We start from the raw sequence: 16729 nt of genomic DNA on the forward strand, positions 1-16729 counted from the left end.
AGGCATGTGAGTTTTGGATTATCTTTAAAGGCATGTTGTGGATTATTTTTGAAAGCAAGCATTCATCAAAATGAACAGGAGAACAAAACTATGATGAATAGATTTTGTTTTAAGAAACAAAGATACTGCTTACACCGTCCTATTTGACACACCCTTCGTACCTGACACCAACGTTATGACTTTTCCGACAGTCTTTAAAGTAACAATAAATCCGGATATGACCGCTTAACCACAGGAACCAAACTTCAGCTAGTAGCGTTAGCTGTGTCCGTAGCATAACAGCTCCGCTATCGGAATTCAAAACAAAAGCTGTCGGAAGCACGTTATCTTGTTCATCACCGATTTCCACGTTAATATGGAGCTGTAGGCAGAATTTATAAATAAAGGTAAAAGGCTGAGTTTCATTTTTGTATGTGTGGAGATTATTTTGGGGGTAACGTTAAGGTTACCGCTAACGTTAAAGTTAACGTTATTTAGCGACATTGTTTTTCCTTAGCTAGCAGTAACACGTTTATAAACCGTTACTTTTTCCAATTTGACACAAGCGTTGATCTTTATATACTTATATGATTGAAGCACTTCTATATTTTACTATTAAGTACTAACATTGTAGCACACTAACGTTACAGTGGCAGGAGCAGAGTTGATGAATTGTCATGTTGTTGTCTGGAATCTATCGCTAGATAAGTGGGACAGGAAGAGGATGAAACAGCAAACTAGCTAATGCTAACCGTTCCCGTCGTATTCCACACAGTTTGGACTAGCATAGCGTTACTAGTTAGACTCCTAATGAGTTTCCTGAAGATTGAAGTGACTTGCTTGTCCAACACACACATTTTGACAGGTTGAAAACGTTGCCATCCTCATCCCCTTTGTAATCAACATCAAATCTGGCGTGACACTGTCTCCCTGACTATTGATCATTTGCCTCTCAGTGTTGAGGAATGGTCTGACTGCAGCAGCACCAGCAAAGATGCACAGCCGTCTGCAGGAGTTGAAGAAGGAAGAGGAGACTCTCCTCAAAATCAAAGTCATGCTACAAGACCAGCTGAACAGGTTGAAGGTGAGCGAGAGAGTTCACAGACTTGAGTTTGTGGCAATGATTGTGGTCCCTGTGGTTTACATATTGTGTATTCACTCTGTGTTTCAGTTTGAAGAAGGGGCGTTGAAATCGATCATTAGTGCTCAAACAGAAGAAGGAGACCCTCAACGATCTTCCCCAGAAACTGAGGTGAAGCACTGCCACAGAGAACATCAGGGACAACCATGCTAAACGCGCATATTAAGATATTCTCATTAATAGTTTGTTGATTAATTCACACTTAAGCTGGCTTGTTGAAATTGAAGATCAGATGTATTCTCTACTACTAGTACTCTGCACTAGTCTTGCATTTATATTTCTACACAAAGGCCAGGTAACGCAAACTAATAACCTTAAGATAGGAGATTAGTAAACATGCATTCATCTGATTATTTTAAGGCCCCAGTTTACGTACAGTAGGACCAAGGTATACGTAGTCCTGTCACTTTGAATCCCTAAGCTGATTCTTCCGGTGCATGCAAAAGCACTGACTAAAATATTTTGGGACTGCTTTTGGTTTGATTGTTTTAATGAGAAACATATGAGCCTTCTAAGGAAGCTTGTTTGTGTCATTCATCGATTGAGATATTGAATTATGTAAATAATAGGATTTTTACTTTGTTTACTACATTGATGATGTTATAAAGACATACTGCTCCAGCTAGACGTGCACTCCCATTTTGACTTGAGCTTTGTTTTGTCATCAAAATATATTGGTGCCCAAATTAATGGTAAATAACATAATAATATTTTACGACGGATGTTTCCTGTTCTCATAACTGTTTCTAAAGTTTTGTCTTGCACACAGATTTCCTGCTTTTTTTTAAGCTTTAATGTCAAACAGGTTCATGTTTATTATTTGCTTTCTTTGTTTCAGGTTCATATTAACCTCGACGATGAGAGCGAGATCAATCAAACCAAACTGCTACTGAACGCTGCTGTAGATTTTGATATGGAGGAGGAAGATGATGAGGAGGATGAAGAGGAGGATGATGATGATGAAGAAGATGACAATGAGCTTGGGTTTGCGCCTGAGGACGACGAGGAGGAGGATGATTACTGAGATTCTCAATATTTGCACCACTGAAGAAGAACCACATGTAAACGGACATCTGTTGATTTGTTTACCCGTTTATCACTTATGGAGTTTAATTTATTTGGATGGAGTGAGTTACACTTACAGTTTAACATTGCCCTCTCCTGTGCGTGATTCCAGGCTTGTCATCCACAACATGGTAGAATTCATGTGTCAAATTTTGTGAGAAGTGTCTCACTAAAATGCAGTAAGACAGTGTTATTAGGTGCCTATAGTTTACTAGACATATTGCATTTCGAGGATTAGCATTAAAATGTATGGCTGGGCCATATAAGAAGATAGCGTGTATGTACGAGATGATAATTGTAAGCACAAAATAAAATGTTTTGCATAGGGTTCACCTGACTGATCTGACATCTTTTACAATGTACACTTGTTTTTCAGATGTGATGAATGTCTACTTATTAAGAGGATGAATCAGATTTTCGATTATGTCGAATTGTCCTAACCTGATCCAGGCGAACGGGTAATGCAGTGCAAACACTTTCTACCGGCAAACCATTCAGCATTTTCTAAACAGCTAAAACAATACAGTGAGCCTCACAATACGGCCAGCTTTTACAGTGACAGTAGGGACCGCTCTGGAGAAGGGTGGTGCTACAACAGGCAACATACAATAGAGATTGCACCAATAGATATATTCAGCTTTCTACATGCTGTGCTGTTACAGGAGAGCTCCCATTCACCCGGGGACTTGAGCTCTAGCACACGCACCTGCTGCAAATGAATTCTTCATAAGGCACACAGGTAATCGGACATCAAACCTAGTGAATCAAATGTTATAGAGCGATGGTTATGGATTGTGCAGGAATAATTTAAAAGATAATTTGCAGTTGGAATACTTAAACGAAAATGCTTTTGTGAGAAATTATATATCTTGAAAAAAACAAAGGTAAACAGGACTGTTTTTAATAATTAGTATTCATAATTCGTAGGAATTCTTGAGACTTTTTAGGTTATATGTCTACCATATTTCTGATTTAATATTCCCAAAATGTATCATAATGCAATGTCTTCAATTTAGCATTTCATGATAAAGCATATGTATCACGCCGATTGCAGGATTAATAGACTGTAAAACTGGCATGTGATATGCTCCTGAGTGCCTGGAAGCAACCATGACAATGTAACAAATGGCATTAATTTCCTTATCATTGTCAAATGATAAGGAAATAAAAGTTCCCATATTGACTTAAAGTCTGCATGTGTTGAAAGGTTCATCCAATGTCATGTGATTGTGCACTGTAAATATATCAACCTCTCTGACATTAACTTTGCTTACAGAGGTGAAACCGTAGTTTGTATGGGATCTGTCTGCCTCAGCAGGATGAGCTCACACTCCATTGAGTTTGAAAAGGGGTGTTTGGCTCTGCATTAGGGATGCAGGACCCCCCGTAGTCCATCATATTGGATGCTTTCAGACCGTTTGATGACAGTGACTATATCCACATTTTTCAGAAAAGAAAGGTGTAAGCATGTGTGTGTATATGTGTCTTAGATACAACAATATGTTTTCTGCAGACCAAGCTTGTTATTGTGATAAAGAGGTGATGCTAAATGGTTCTCCTCTGTGTGCAAACGACAGTAAGAGACTGGAGCAGAACCAGACAGTGACTGTGCTGCAGGCTCAGGAGTACCATGCTGCCCCGCTGTGCATTCAGTGTGTGTCATGTGTTTGTGCTGGTGCTGTGTCTGTCTTCGGCTGAGGACTTCGACTGGACAAAGAACGGCCACAGCTCCTTCTATTATGGCACTTTTCCAGCTGGTAAACAAAAATTGCTCTTTTGCTCAGTGGGATAGTGGCAGTACATTTTAAGAGCTGGTCATCTGGTTGTTGCCATGTATGTATTTATTAGGATTTTCGTGGGGTGCCGGAAGTTCAGCCTATCAAACAGAAGGAGCCTGGGACAAAGACGGAAAAGGACTGAGCATCTGGGACGTGTTCAGTCATAAGAAAGGCAAAATCCAACAAAATGACACCGGGGATTCCTCCTGTGAGGGCTACCACAAAGTCAAGGTGGGGTGATCAGGTGTGATGTGTCTGAGAGATATAGAGAGAACAGAGGGGGTCGAAAATAAATCTGAATATTTCACTCCACTGCGTGTGTGTTGTACAGGATGATGTTTCTCTGATAAAGGACCTGAAGCTTAACCACTATCGCTTCTCCATATCCTGGCCTAGACTCATCCCCACTGGCATAAAGTGTAAGTAACTGCTGGTAATTCAAGCCTTTTGGAACTGAACTGGCATATATGATTTAATTTGTTAACAGCTTAAACTATCGACACTTAAATACTATTTGCAGCTGACCATATAAATGAAAAAGGAATACAGTACTATGATGAGCTGATTGACCACCTGTTGGAGAGCAAGATCACTCCCATTGTTACCCTGTATCACTGGGATCTTCCACAGGTGGGTATGCAAAACACTGATAATCCCTCATTTAAGACCTTTTGCATTACATGACTGTTCTTCTTTACCGAGTTAATGTACTCTTTGCTTTTCTAGGTCTTACAAGAGAAATATGGTGGATGGCAGAATGTTAGCATGGTCAACCATTTCAATGAATTTGCAAACCTGTGCTTTGAAAGATTTGGCAAACGAGTCAAGTACTGGATGACTTTCAACAATCCATGGGTAGGTTGAAAATCAATGATTTTGCAGGTTTTACATTCACGCCTGCCTTGTAACATATGATTCGTCTTCATTATAGAGCTTGGATTAATATGTTTCTACCAGTTATAAGTACTCTTATCACACTAATACTCCACAATCTGCGAACCTGCTTCAGTCTGTAGCAGTTGAAGGCTATGAGACTGGTGAGCATGCTCCTGGACTGAGGCTGAGAGGAACAGGGGCATACAGAGCTGCCCATCACATAATCAAGGTGAGACAACGTATTTATATATATATATATATATATATATATATATATATATATATATAGTCAGTAATAAAAAACATGAACCACTTTGAACTGAAATGTAAATCATACTCATAATAGTAATCTTTTTCATAGGCACATGCAAAAGTTTGGCACACTTATGATACACAATGGAGAGGGAAACAAAAAGGTAAACAAGGTCAAACTCTTGAAAGTAACTTAATTCAACATTTGCCTCTCAACAGCACCGTCTGTCGTAGTGTTGACAGCTCTTGTCCTCATCTGCAGGTCTGGTTGGCATCTCTCTGTCTGGGGATTGGGGAGAGCCGGTGGATATCAGCAACCAGAAAGACATTGAAGCAGCTGAGAGATATGTCCAGTTCTACCTGGGCTGGTTTGCCACACCCATCTTTCATGGAGACTACCCTCAAGTGATGAAAGACTTCGTCGGTAAGTTGAGTTGTAAACAGTTGATCTTGAAGTAATATTTGGTGTTTGGGGAATTAACTAATCACTACTTGTGTGTGCAGGAAGGAAGAGTAATCAACAAGGCCTCGGGACGTCCCGCCTGCCCACATTTTCCTCCCAAGAGAAGAGCTACATCAAGGGGACGTGTGACTTCCTCGGCATCGGTCATTTCACCACCCGCTACATCACCCAAAAGAACAACCCATCAGTTCGTAGCAGCAGCAGTTACTTCACTGACCGTGACCTGGCTGAGCTGGTTGACCCGCGATGGCCTGACCCCGGGTCAGAGTGGCTCTACTCTGTGCCGTGGGGTTTCAGACGCCTGCTCAATTTTGTCAAGGTGACTTGTGGCGAATAGTGAATCATGCAGAACAGGCTTGTTGACGTTTGTGTGGAAGCTGAAATGATCTTAGCACACTGCAGCCCTACTTAAATGACATGAAGGCAACTTATTGCATATTGATTTGTTCCCCGTCTAGTCTCAGTACGGAAACCCAATGATTTATGTGACAGAGAATGGAGTCTCTGAGAAGCTGTTGTGCACAGAACTGTGTGATGACTGGAGGATACAGTATTTTAAAGACTACATCAATGAGATGCTGAAAGGTGAATGGGCTCGTACATGTCTTGTTTGGTCATTTGGGGAAAATGTATTCAAAGTTCAATCCAATTTTTGCGGTTAACTCTTTCTCTGTGGTGCCACTCAGCTATCAAAGATGGAGTCAATGTGAAGGGCTACACCGCATGGTCCCTGCTGGACAAGTTTGAGTGGGATGAAGGGTATTCCGAGAGGTTTGGCTTGTACTACGTGGACTTCAGGAACAAAAACAAACCCCGCTATCCCAAAGCTTCTGTCCAGTTTTACAAACGCGTCATCAGCTCCAATGGATTTCCCAATCAGAGAGAGGTAAGAGACATAACGTGGTCACTACAAAGTCCTGCCTCTCATCCTTTCCAGACACACTTTTGAGATAATGGTCTAAAAAAATTCAGATTAATTGGTTAATGCTCTATTGTGCAACAAGAAAACTCGTTCTAGTGATCATATGCGATTGCATTGTAAATCCCTGCAGGTTGAGAACTGGAGGAGGAAGGCGGTTGAGATGTGTTCCTCAAGCAACCAGCTCCTAGCTGCAGGTCAGTTTGTCTAGAGCATTCCTGTCCATGTGTATCAATGATCAGTGGTGAACAACTAGCTGGGGTAAACAAATAAAGATTCTATAGATAAAAAGAAATATCCAAAACATTGCCAATATTTTTGAAATGCAAGTAAGATCAAGAATTGACTTGAATATGTGTTGCTGCACCTCAGACAAACACATGAACAAATTATTAGCTAAAAATAATTATTAATATAATCTCTGACAGAATATCTGAGATTTCTTCTTTGTTTGCCCCCCAGCTAGAAGAAAATCCAAGGAACATGCAGAAATGCCAAAGGTTTGGCCAGTGCATGATGAAGTTTAGAACTTGAGGGTACATGTCGTCCATTAATGTCCGTTTTTGTTTGTTTTGTGATTGTGCTGTATTAAATTTGACTAACAGAATAAGCCTCTGCAGTTTAACACTAAGACATGCCTCTGAAACCAGCTTGTACTCCTTGCGTACAGTGTGCAACTATGTCTTCATTTATCTGAAGTTTTACCAGTGTGCTTAAATCCAATCTGCAAACCAGCTTTGACAAAAACTCAATAAGCATAAAGCTTATCTGTGGACTTGTGCCCACAGGGTGTTTCACAAAGCAGGATTATATATGAAACTGTCTGATGTATTAGAATTCAATTTAGAAATCAAAGATTCAACATGAGGTTATGGAACATGCCAGTTGGTGTCTGGCGATAACAAAAAAACATTTTCGAAGATTTGATTTTAAAAAGTTGTCTGGCGGTGAAAATGCTGCTTCATGAAATATTCCCCGGTAGCTTCATGCAGTTCTCAAAGGGTTAAAGTGTCGTTAATCAACTCTTGAGTACTTTCTCTTTTTTTTTTTATTAGAGGAACAGCGGAGTACTGCTGCCAATATTCTAAGACTTATACATGGTAAGGAATCACTCATGCTCACTATAAATGAGATAAAGGATTTGATTTAGGGGACAAATATTAACCCTTTGAGTGCTGTGCTTGAGCATCGTCACTCGCTTCGTGAGCAGTGTCTGAACTACGTAATAATGCTGGTGATTTGTTAATGTATGTATGTATGTGTGTGTGTGCATTGCAGACCCTTTGACCAGCCACATGGAGATGGTAACTGAAATTGTTGTTCCCACTGTTTGCACACTCTCTATTTTGCTCAGCGCCGTCTTCCTTATGTTCCTGCTGCGGAGGCGGAACTAGACATGTGTGCATGTTTACAATCACAAACATCAATACACACACATACTGCAAGTGCTTCATTTATTTACTGGATCATGCGTGAACATAAATACATTATTTGAACTGAATTTCAAGAGAATTAGTGACTTCATTAATTTGATGTGCATACAGTGCTGTAAAAACATTGGTTTAGCCTTTTATAATAAATGTAGAACCAGACACTCAAACAGTGTGGATAGCCCTGCAACATTTTGGATTTTCTTATTGCAATTTTGCTGTGGAATGTTACCATTGCAAACAGCCCTTGTGATCTATTGTACTTTGTGTTTTGAGTTGTTCAGCAAAAACAGTCTTTCAACTGCTATATTGAACATAAAACAAATCAGCAAATATGATAATAAAGATGCATTTAGAAAACCCATGGCAGCGTCACGGAACGGACTCAACGTTTTTTTATTCAAGACATTTTGACAAAATGACAGTATATCAACACAAACATACACTTTGTGATGTAGTATAAGGTAATTTGGCTAGTTCTAAAACATGTTAATCGCTGATGAGAACATCAAAAATGACAATTAACACCTCCTTTGTATTTAAGCGGTGCTCTGTGTAAATTCAGGCAAAGTTGACGAGGCTACAGCACACCGTGGTGGAGAAGAAGGCAGGATTCTCACCGTCCCCATTCATGGTTTCATTTGGGTAATCTAAAGACAGAACAGTTAAAGAAGAACAATGTTATCTGTACTTTACTGGGATAACAACCACTTGTAACTATATGGCATGTACGATATTTTAGAGTGGCGCATTGAAGTCACCTGTTTCAAAGATAACATGATCCACCAGCGGTCTGTCACTGAGCTGTACGGATGTCCTCACCTCACGAGAACCGTGGCCACTGGACACCTCAGCCCCCCACAGGACCGGCTGCTCTCTGTGGAGCACAACGATGAGACAATAGCTCCTGTTCAGACCTTCACAGTTGGCACTTAGGTGATCAAAAAATACACAGGATACAGTGGGTTTGAATCACAGGCAGACACGCATGACCACATAAGGAGAACTGTGTGGAAGCAAGTGTGTTTCTCAAAATACTAAGCACAACAAACCCCTTGAATACATCTGAATACAACCGACTTGCTTCTGTCAAATAAAAAAGGCCAGTTTTTAAATTCATCAAATCATATCTGACGCAAAGTGAAAATGACTCGCACTACCTTTCTCCTACTTTCTGTTTCACTTTGTCGACACTTTTGTGGGTGAAACAAATGACTATTTTGTGTTAAAAACATTAACGTAAAGACAAACGTCTCAATTTAGTTTACCATTTTCTTCGGATGTAATGAAGCAGTAAGTGTGCAAAGGGTTGTATTCCTTACTTCTGGTAGAAATGGCTGATCAGTGCGGGTTTGATTTGCAGTTTGAATTCATGCTCCTCATCATATGGGTGTGTTTTGTAGTGCTGCAAACATGATCTAAGGGGAAAGAAAAAGTGTGTACTTAAATGTCATCTTTGAGAAAGAACATTTTGCACTCTTATACATTACTGGCAAAAAAAGGCAAATTCATTTACTGCGTGAGAAGGAAGAGCCGGTCGTAGGGCAAGCCCAGGAAAGTACTGCAGGTCACTATTATTTCCAGCAGATGGTGCAGTTTTCTGAGTCGGATCACTTGCTCCTGCAGATCGACCTCTGTGCTCAGGTAATAACACTATGGAGTAAAATATTTAAACTTAGAATATTTTGTTAGCAGTCATCACAAAATAGTTGTCAGTAAAACCGTCTTACCAAGTGGTTCAGAGTCGTCAGTTCTTCACCTGAGGGGAAAAACGAAGAGCAGAATAGTCGAATATCAAAGCAAAGTTTGTGCTTTCAACATCACTGTAAAACTTTGAAACGCATGTAAAGGACACAGAGTTATACGGAGCTTCAGAGTGATGTTTAAGAGGATACCGATGAGGTAGTTGATGTAATCCTTTCTCATCTTGTCCAGACCCATCTCCAGCAGCATGTGGACAGGGGTGACTCCTGTGAGAGACACATGGTCAATCTGCTGGTGGTAAGACTGCAGGATGAGCTTGCTGAGGGAGCTGCTGCTGTCTCTGTGAATCTAGAGGAAATAACACAAAACTAAATGTTTTTACACAAAACATCCCTCAATCTTTTCTCGGCAATAAACAGTTTTAAAGCGCTGCATCATTTCATACCCAAGGTTTGATGTCACCGTATCTTAGAGCTTCCGTGACCAATTTCAGGCAGTCTCCAATGTCTTGATATGAAGTCACACCTGTAATGAAAAAAAAAATATGGAGGAAAATGGTTGTCATTGTCCGTTTGTAATTCTAAATCAAGTGAGTCCTAGTGTCCTTAATAGAGGAGCTGACTCACTCTTTCTCATCCGAACCCACAGCTGCTCCACAAAATCCAAATCGCCTCGTTCCAAGAAAGACTTGAAAATGTCGGCGGTCTCAGTTTTAGGCTTTGCGGTCTTTAAGAAAAGATGAAGAAGCAAGAAAGCTACCACATGTATTCAGAAATGAATGAATTTGTGAAAAGTCCTTTTCTTCTGTCATACCTTAGCTTTTTTGGCAGCCTGGTCCTGTAGTGTCTTTGCAGTATCCTGAAGCTCTGAAAGACAAATGAAAAAAGCTAAATAATATTCTGAACTAACTGTTAGCATTAAATCGTAGCAAATGTGCATTGATTTAAAAAGAAGCAGATACCTTCTAGGAAGGCCTTGGTCAGATTTACAGCTGACAGGCTTTCCAAAGGCTCCACCCATTCAGTCTCACCAGTTCTCAAACCATCAGCAAGAGTCTGAAATAACAGGAATCGGAGATATTTCGATGCCTATTTGTGTGACGTTGCCCACGGTCATTCATGTCAGATCACTGTGGGACACCAACCTGAAGAAACTCTAGCTCCCTGTACATCTCATTCATTGGGCTCTTCATGTCCCCGCTGGCAACTTTGATATTCTGCACATGAACAGAAATAATCAAGCCAAGTACACAAAATGCACCAATTTATTCAGTATTTAAGAGTCTGTTTAGAATGTGAATGACTGGTTCTTACCAGTGTTGCTATAGAGGACAGGGGTGGGGTCTCAAGGATACTCTCCACATGACTCCATTTGAAATCCACCGTGACACTACTCTGTGACTCAATCATGGTGTTTTCAACAACAGTGGAGCCAAACAAGTTGAACCTGGCACTGCCTTTGATTGCCATCTGGAAGCATTGACGGATGTAAGTGAGCGAACATTCATTCACATTGACTTAGAAGGAAGGATGCACACTCACCGAGGACAAGTGGTGCCTCTTCTTGTGCTCATGTTTTAGCTCGTCTAAGGTTACGAGGGATCCTTTGTCCACAGTTGAGCCTAACAAAATGTAAGTTGGAACAAAGCAAATGCCAGAAACTTCAAAACTCACACAGGAGTTGTGAAAAAAAATATTCACTATACTGATAATGTTTCAAGGATGGATTATTGAAAGCCTACCTTTGCAGGTGACAGAGTATAATTTGACACCAGACACTCGATTGCCCATGCAGACCGTTTCAGCTCCAAACCAGGTTGTTCCAGCTGGATCAGACATGTCACATCGCACCCATAGAGGGTGTAAGGCGGGGTTGTTGTCCACAGATGACACATTAGCATTTTGAGATAATGTGTACCAAGACAGCAACTGCCTGTAAAAAATGAAAGAAAGAAAAAAGCATTTTGATTGTCATCAACAGTGTATTAGTTACACTGGTAATGTAATCCTACTCTGTGCACTTCAGTCATTTGGATGAAGAGTTAAACTTCTTAGTTGGTCACCTTGCTTTCATGATTGTGAGCGGCTGTGGTCCCAATTCTGTCAGGAGAGCATTGGTATCAGCATCATCAGCATCATCGTTGTCAGCGCAGTTTGATGTTTCAGTCATTGGTTGATCATCAGGTTCATATATTTTTGGAACCTTGAGAAACCAAGAAATAAAAACAAAGTTAGTTAATGAGGTGTTTTAATAAAATTGTATGATAAAAAGGGCTACCTGCGGGTATCTGGAGTTATATCCTTTGCTTTACAATGGTCTATGGTTGTAATAAACAATTATTTTTACGTTATGAAGGTATGTACGCCATCCCAAACCAACATCAACATGTCAAAAAAATCCTAAGTGACTGTTGATGTATCAGAAGACACATACACCATGAAATCATAGACTTCTAAAAATGCAAGACAATGTCCATGTGTTTGTTAAGTTATCATGTTACACAGTAATACGTGTGTAGTGCTTACAGCATTCACTTTACTCACAGCTTTTTCACAGATGAAGACTGGCTGGTTGCCACAGTACATATTCAGCACAGGGACTCTGTCTCCATTCATCTTTAACATCTGTATGTCCTCCTAAAACCAATCAGATACAGAAACACCATTATTCATTACGGTGTAACACAGATACATATGCATACATACACCATATTACGATGGATTTTACTTAAATCAAATTACCTCATATGTACATGAGTCGTTGCCTTCCTCATCTTGAAGAGACCTTCGATCAACACATAACACACAAATAAATTAACCGTACCTCGGCAAGATAAGTCGAATAACTAACACGTAAAGTTAAGCTAAAGGCTGACAACTCGTCCATTTCACTTTATATAAAAAGCTAAACAATTGGTAACGTTCGTTTACGTCAAGCATCCACAAGTAAACTCACCGAAGAACATTATAAAACTCCTTCGCACTGGATACCACCGTTGAGCCCATCACACAATCATACAACAGACCGCCTGTTACAGAGCGATTCACATGGATAAAATACAAAAGTTAACAGAGGTAAACGGGTTGCTACTGTTGATGTTTTGACTGTCGCGCGCTCACTCGGGCGGTGACGTCATGGGGTCACAGGTCATCATTTCTATCAGTTATACGTTTATACATCAGAAAATAACGAATTAAGTCAGCAAAGTGTTTATATGATCTCAACATAGATGAAATGTAAAATGTTTTGTTTTAAATAAAATAATATTTTATAAAAGAAAGTGTTTCTTAGAAAATAGTTCCGCCTTTACGTTCATACTGCGCCAACATGGCGTAAAGAAATAGTCCCATTTGAAGCAACTCAATGTAATACAGTTTTGTTGAGAGCATTTGATTGACACTGCGAACACAATTGTTTGATTCAATCATATACATTTTGTAATATATCTTTTTTTGTGGTGAGCAAAACAATAGTGAAAAACATCAGTCGGCGGAAGTGATATTCGTTGAGGCGGAGGCTTAAAGCATTCAGGGAAACGTACCGACTTCCTTTTTCACTGTGGCCGCCATACCGTGAGCAGTGTGGTTCCCGGCGAGCCGAAAAATAATTACTGAAAATGGTGAGAAAATACACTCAGCTCGTTATTAAGACGCTATATAATACGTATGCTATGTCTCTTGATGTGTACCTATCAAATAAACCTTGGTTCGGTGTCTGTGCTAAGCTTGAATATAGATTTATTAGAGCAGTGAGTGGGAAAGCTCCCGGCTAACGAAGCTAACACGAGGAGCCATTTTGGATATGTTGCGTTAGCTCAGTAATTCAACCCAGTTACACGTGTGTCTGTCGCCAAAGTGGTAGATCAGGAACACGTAGCTTAGCACCTGTGACACATTTACAGGGCATCATATGTTATATTTTCTTGACATAAATATCACGTGTGGTATTTTTAAGTGTAGTTATGCTCTTTAACAGCGCTAACGCCATCTGTGATAAGACAACGCAACGTGTTAGACTAGCTTGCTAAAGTCAGTCACGGTAGCATAAACGAGCTAAGCTAGGAGCAGCAGATTTTTCCGACAATGTGTAAATGCGTAATGTTAATGAGTAGTCCCCGTTGATATAGTCAAATATGAGGTACACCTGATTTGACGTACAAGCTGCACCGAGTTTGATCAAACTGTTTTCTTAAGTTGGTTAACAGTTTCTTGGCCTAGACACCAGGAGATCTGATGGCTTGTTCGAAGCACATTGTATTTATTGATATTCTCCCGACCAAAGCCACTGCATCTAAGAGTATTCATTACCTTCTCAAATCCAACATATATATTTACCTGTGTTTTAAATGTTGCTTTTGTTTCCCAGGCCTGTGCCCGACCCCTGATCTCGGTTTACTCCGAGAAAGGAGAAGCTGCTGGCAAGAATGTTGTCTTGCCTGCTGTGTTCAGGGCTCCAATTCGCCCTGATGTTGTGAATTTTGTGCACACCAACATGCGCAAGAACAGTCGCCAGCCTTATGCAGTCAGTGAACTGGCAGGTGAGTGTATACGTCCTCATTGAACTGGCCTGTTGACCATGACTCGCCATCATAGTTTAATACAAGATTTTAAGATGGCGACTCAGCACGTGCATTAAAAACATCTTATGTATTTTGTTTGTAATTTAGGTGTATTTCTTTTCTTACAGGCCACCAGACCAGTGCAGAGTCTTGGGGTACCGGAAGAGCTGTCGCTCGTATCCCCCGTGTGAGGGGTGGTGGTACTCACCGCTCTGGCCAGGGTGCTTTTGGAAATGTATCCTTGTGACCAAAATTACAGCTTTACATTTTAATATTGTGAAAACTAGGACAGGCACAAGACTTGCAGTGATGGTGTAATTTGCGACTGACTCTGTGACCAGTGACGGTATGCCTGCTGTCATATGCTGGCACAGATGGCTGAAGAACATTGAGTCTGAGCAGGTATTAGATCAGTACTTGTGATTTCATTCAGTAGTAGTAAACCTCCTTGACTTTGGTCTAGATGTGTCGTGGAGGTCGCATGTTCGCCCCCACCAAAACCTGGCGTCGCTGGCACCGCAGAATCAATACAACCCAGAAGCGCTACGCCATCTGCTCCGCTGTGGCTGCCTCTGCTATTCCTGCTCTTGTGATGGCCAAAGGTAAGCGCAAACATTTTTCAAGAATGAGAAGCAGTTTGTTACAATGTATATATTTCTATAATGAAATACTCATAGTTGCGTATTTGCACGGCTACTATTTTTAAAGTAGTTTAATGTTTGTCTTGCCATGATGGTGTAATTTGCGTCTGAGCCTGTGAACAGTGACGGTTGCCTGCCGTCTTTAAGCTGTCACGAGGTATTGATGAGTCTATAATTCTGAGCAAGCTCGGGCAACACTGTAGTCTGTGACGAGATGAGGAGAAGGTGGTTGACACGATTCTCTCGTCTGTTAGGACACCGCATTGAGGAAATCCCAGAGGTCCCGCTGGTGGTTGAAGACAAAGTTGAGAGCTACAAGAAAACTAAGGATGCAGTGCTCCTGCTGAAGAAGCTGAAAGCCTGGAATGACATCAAGAAGGTAATCTAAACTTTTCACATTTTCTCTGTTGGCTTAACTCTGCACAAAGATCTTAGACTGTTGCTTTCAGTAGGATTAACTGGTAACATTTCAGCCTGTGACAATTGCTAAAGTTTAGTATATTAGGCTTTACTTGGTGTCTTTTTAATGGTGTATAGCAATGATGTAAATGTTCTATTCTCAGGTCTACGCCTCTCAGCGCATGCGTGCTGGTAAGGGTAAGATGAGGAATCGCAGACGGATCCAACGCAGAGGACCATGCATCATCTACAACCAAGACTCCGGGGTCACCAAAGCCTTCAGAAATATCCCAGGTAAATGGAGATAAGAGCTCTTAATATTTAATAACTAACAATGTATAGTTCATATGCAGTAGTTCTTGTAAACCTGAATGCCATAGCTAGAAACACTGTGCTGCCCCGTTAGTCCTGAATGTTTTGGCATCGGTGGTTATCAAAGTTGTATTGAAAAATGTGCCATAAGATAATTCAACCCGTGAGTGTTTAATTATTGTGCTGTATTATAAAGGCATCACTCTGCAGAACGTAAACAAACTGAACCTCCTGAGACTCGCACCTGGTGGTCACGTCGGACGCTTCTGCATCTGGACTGAGAGCGCTTTCCGTAAGCTGGATGAGCTCTACGGAACCTGGCGTAAACCTTCTTCCCTGAAGACTGGTTACAAGTGAGTGTTTAAGAAGTGACCTCATTGTTACACAAGTCAAACCTGTCGATCACATCAGTGATGAGCTTCCACTTCGGTCCGTGTTTTTGAAACTCTGTGATATTTAAAGAAGTTCTGAGTTTGAGCATCATACGACTTGTCAGTTGACTATTTTCATAATTTACAACATGATGAATTAAACTCGTAATACCTTATTTATTTCAGCCTTCCCATGCACAAGATGACCAACACAGACTTGAGCAGGATTCTGAAGAGTGAGGAGATCCAGAAGGCTCTTCGTACACCAACGTAAGAACTGCTCACTTTAACTGAACATTTATCTTTACGCAGCATGTCAATTATGATGATATTCCCACTTCAGGTCCGTGTTTCTGAATCCTGATTATATGGAAGTCCTGAGCAACACATGAAGTCTGTGACAAATTTGTAGCTAAGCAGAAGTTCACAATTTTAAGATGTTTTTTTTTTTTCTGTCATTACAGCAAGACGATCAACCGCAGAGTACTGAAGAAGAATCCTCTGAAGAACTTGAGGATAATGCTCAAACTGAACCCGTACGCCAAGACTGCAAGACGTCATGCCATCCTCAAGCATGATCCTACGGTAAGAACCAAAAAAATCATGCTGGAAGCAAAAGTTGTTGCCATAAATTGTTGATAATGACTTTGAAATCTTGCTGGTTCTCTATAGATCAAGGCCAAGATGCTGAAACCCAAGAAGAAGCCTGGGAAGAAGGGAGCGCCTAAGAAGGAAGCAGCTGCCAAACCCACAGCATAAATCTCTATACTTGCAGACAAGAGTTCAGTGGTTTAATAAATCATTTGTTTCAAATCTACGAGTCAGATGTGTAATTGCACAT

The 16729-nt window shown here is 40.6% G+C and overlaps 4 protein-coding genes across 6 annotated transcripts; 3 read left to right on the top strand and 1 right to left on the bottom strand.

The window, feature by feature from the left end:
• The first annotated feature begins 247 nt into the window (after positions 1-247).
• On the top strand, positions 248-2509 carry snapc5 (small nuclear RNA activating complex, polypeptide 5). 2 transcript variants are annotated; one of them, XM_079163620.1, is made up of 4 exons: positions 248-386; positions 845-1063; positions 1151-1231; positions 1959-2509. In XM_079163620.1, exons 2-4 carry the CDS (start codon positions 974-976, stop codon positions 2142-2144), a joined length of 357 nt encoding a protein of 118 aa, XP_079019746.1. In that variant the 5' UTR covers positions 248-386; positions 845-973; the 3' UTR covers positions 2145-2509. The 2 variants fall into 2 exon arrangements, with proteins under 2 accessions (XP_079019746.1, XP_079019745.1); XM_079163619.1 differs by having other exon boundaries at positions 936-1063.
• A 1306-nt stretch (positions 2510-3815) lies between these two features.
• lctlb (lactase-like b) lies at positions 3816-7867 on the top strand (the record flags this gene model as incomplete). Its single annotated transcript, XM_079163768.1, has 14 exons — positions 3816-3942; positions 4034-4194; positions 4295-4382; positions 4484-4593; positions 4690-4818; positions 4973-5068; positions 5201-5255; positions 5354-5515; positions 5596-5873; positions 6013-6139; positions 6241-6440; positions 6607-6670; positions 7529-7573; positions 7752-7867. The coding sequence occupies 14 exons, from the start codon at positions 3816-3818 to the stop codon at positions 7865-7867; spliced, it is 1758 nt and encodes a 585-aa protein (XP_079019894.1).
• Positions 7868-7872: 5 nt separating this feature from the next.
• On the bottom strand, positions 7873-12649 carry zwilch (zwilch kinetochore protein). Of its 2 annotated transcripts, none has more exons than XM_079163767.1 (18): positions 12563-12649; positions 12349-12391; positions 12151-12243; positions 11670-11809; positions 11349-11539; positions 11149-11228; positions 10921-11076; positions 10752-10823; positions 10569-10662; positions 10421-10473; positions 10234-10333; positions 10053-10132; positions 9799-9955; positions 9634-9662; positions 9420-9523; positions 9226-9321; positions 8665-8780; positions 7873-8553 (listed from the first exon to the last, which is right to left on the bottom strand). In XM_079163767.1, exons 1-18 carry the CDS (start codon positions 12610-12612, stop codon positions 8465-8467), a joined length of 1743 nt encoding a protein of 580 aa, XP_079019893.1. In that variant the 5' UTR covers positions 12613-12649; the 3' UTR covers positions 7873-8464. The 2 variants fall into 2 exon arrangements, with proteins under 2 accessions (XP_079019893.1, XP_079019892.1); XM_079163766.1 differs by having other exon boundaries at positions 9420-9556.
• Positions 12650-13163: 514 nt separating this feature from the next.
• On the top strand, positions 13164-16701 carry rpl4 (ribosomal protein L4). Its single transcript, XM_079162560.1, has 10 exons — positions 13164-13226; positions 13973-14144; positions 14294-14400; positions 14629-14767; positions 15061-15185; positions 15370-15499; positions 15714-15870; positions 16075-16158; positions 16353-16473; positions 16561-16701. Exons 1-10 carry the CDS (start codon positions 13224-13226, stop codon positions 16645-16647), a joined length of 1125 nt encoding a protein of 374 aa, XP_079018686.1. The 5' UTR covers positions 13164-13223; the 3' UTR covers positions 16648-16701.
• Positions 16702-16729: the final 28 nt, after the last annotated feature.

This window comes from Pholis gunnellus (genome assembly GCF_910591455.1).
Source record: "Pholis gunnellus genome assembly, chromosome: 7".
Classification (NCBI taxonomy): domain Eukaryota; kingdom Metazoa; phylum Chordata; class Actinopteri; order Perciformes; family Pholidae; genus Pholis; species Pholis gunnellus.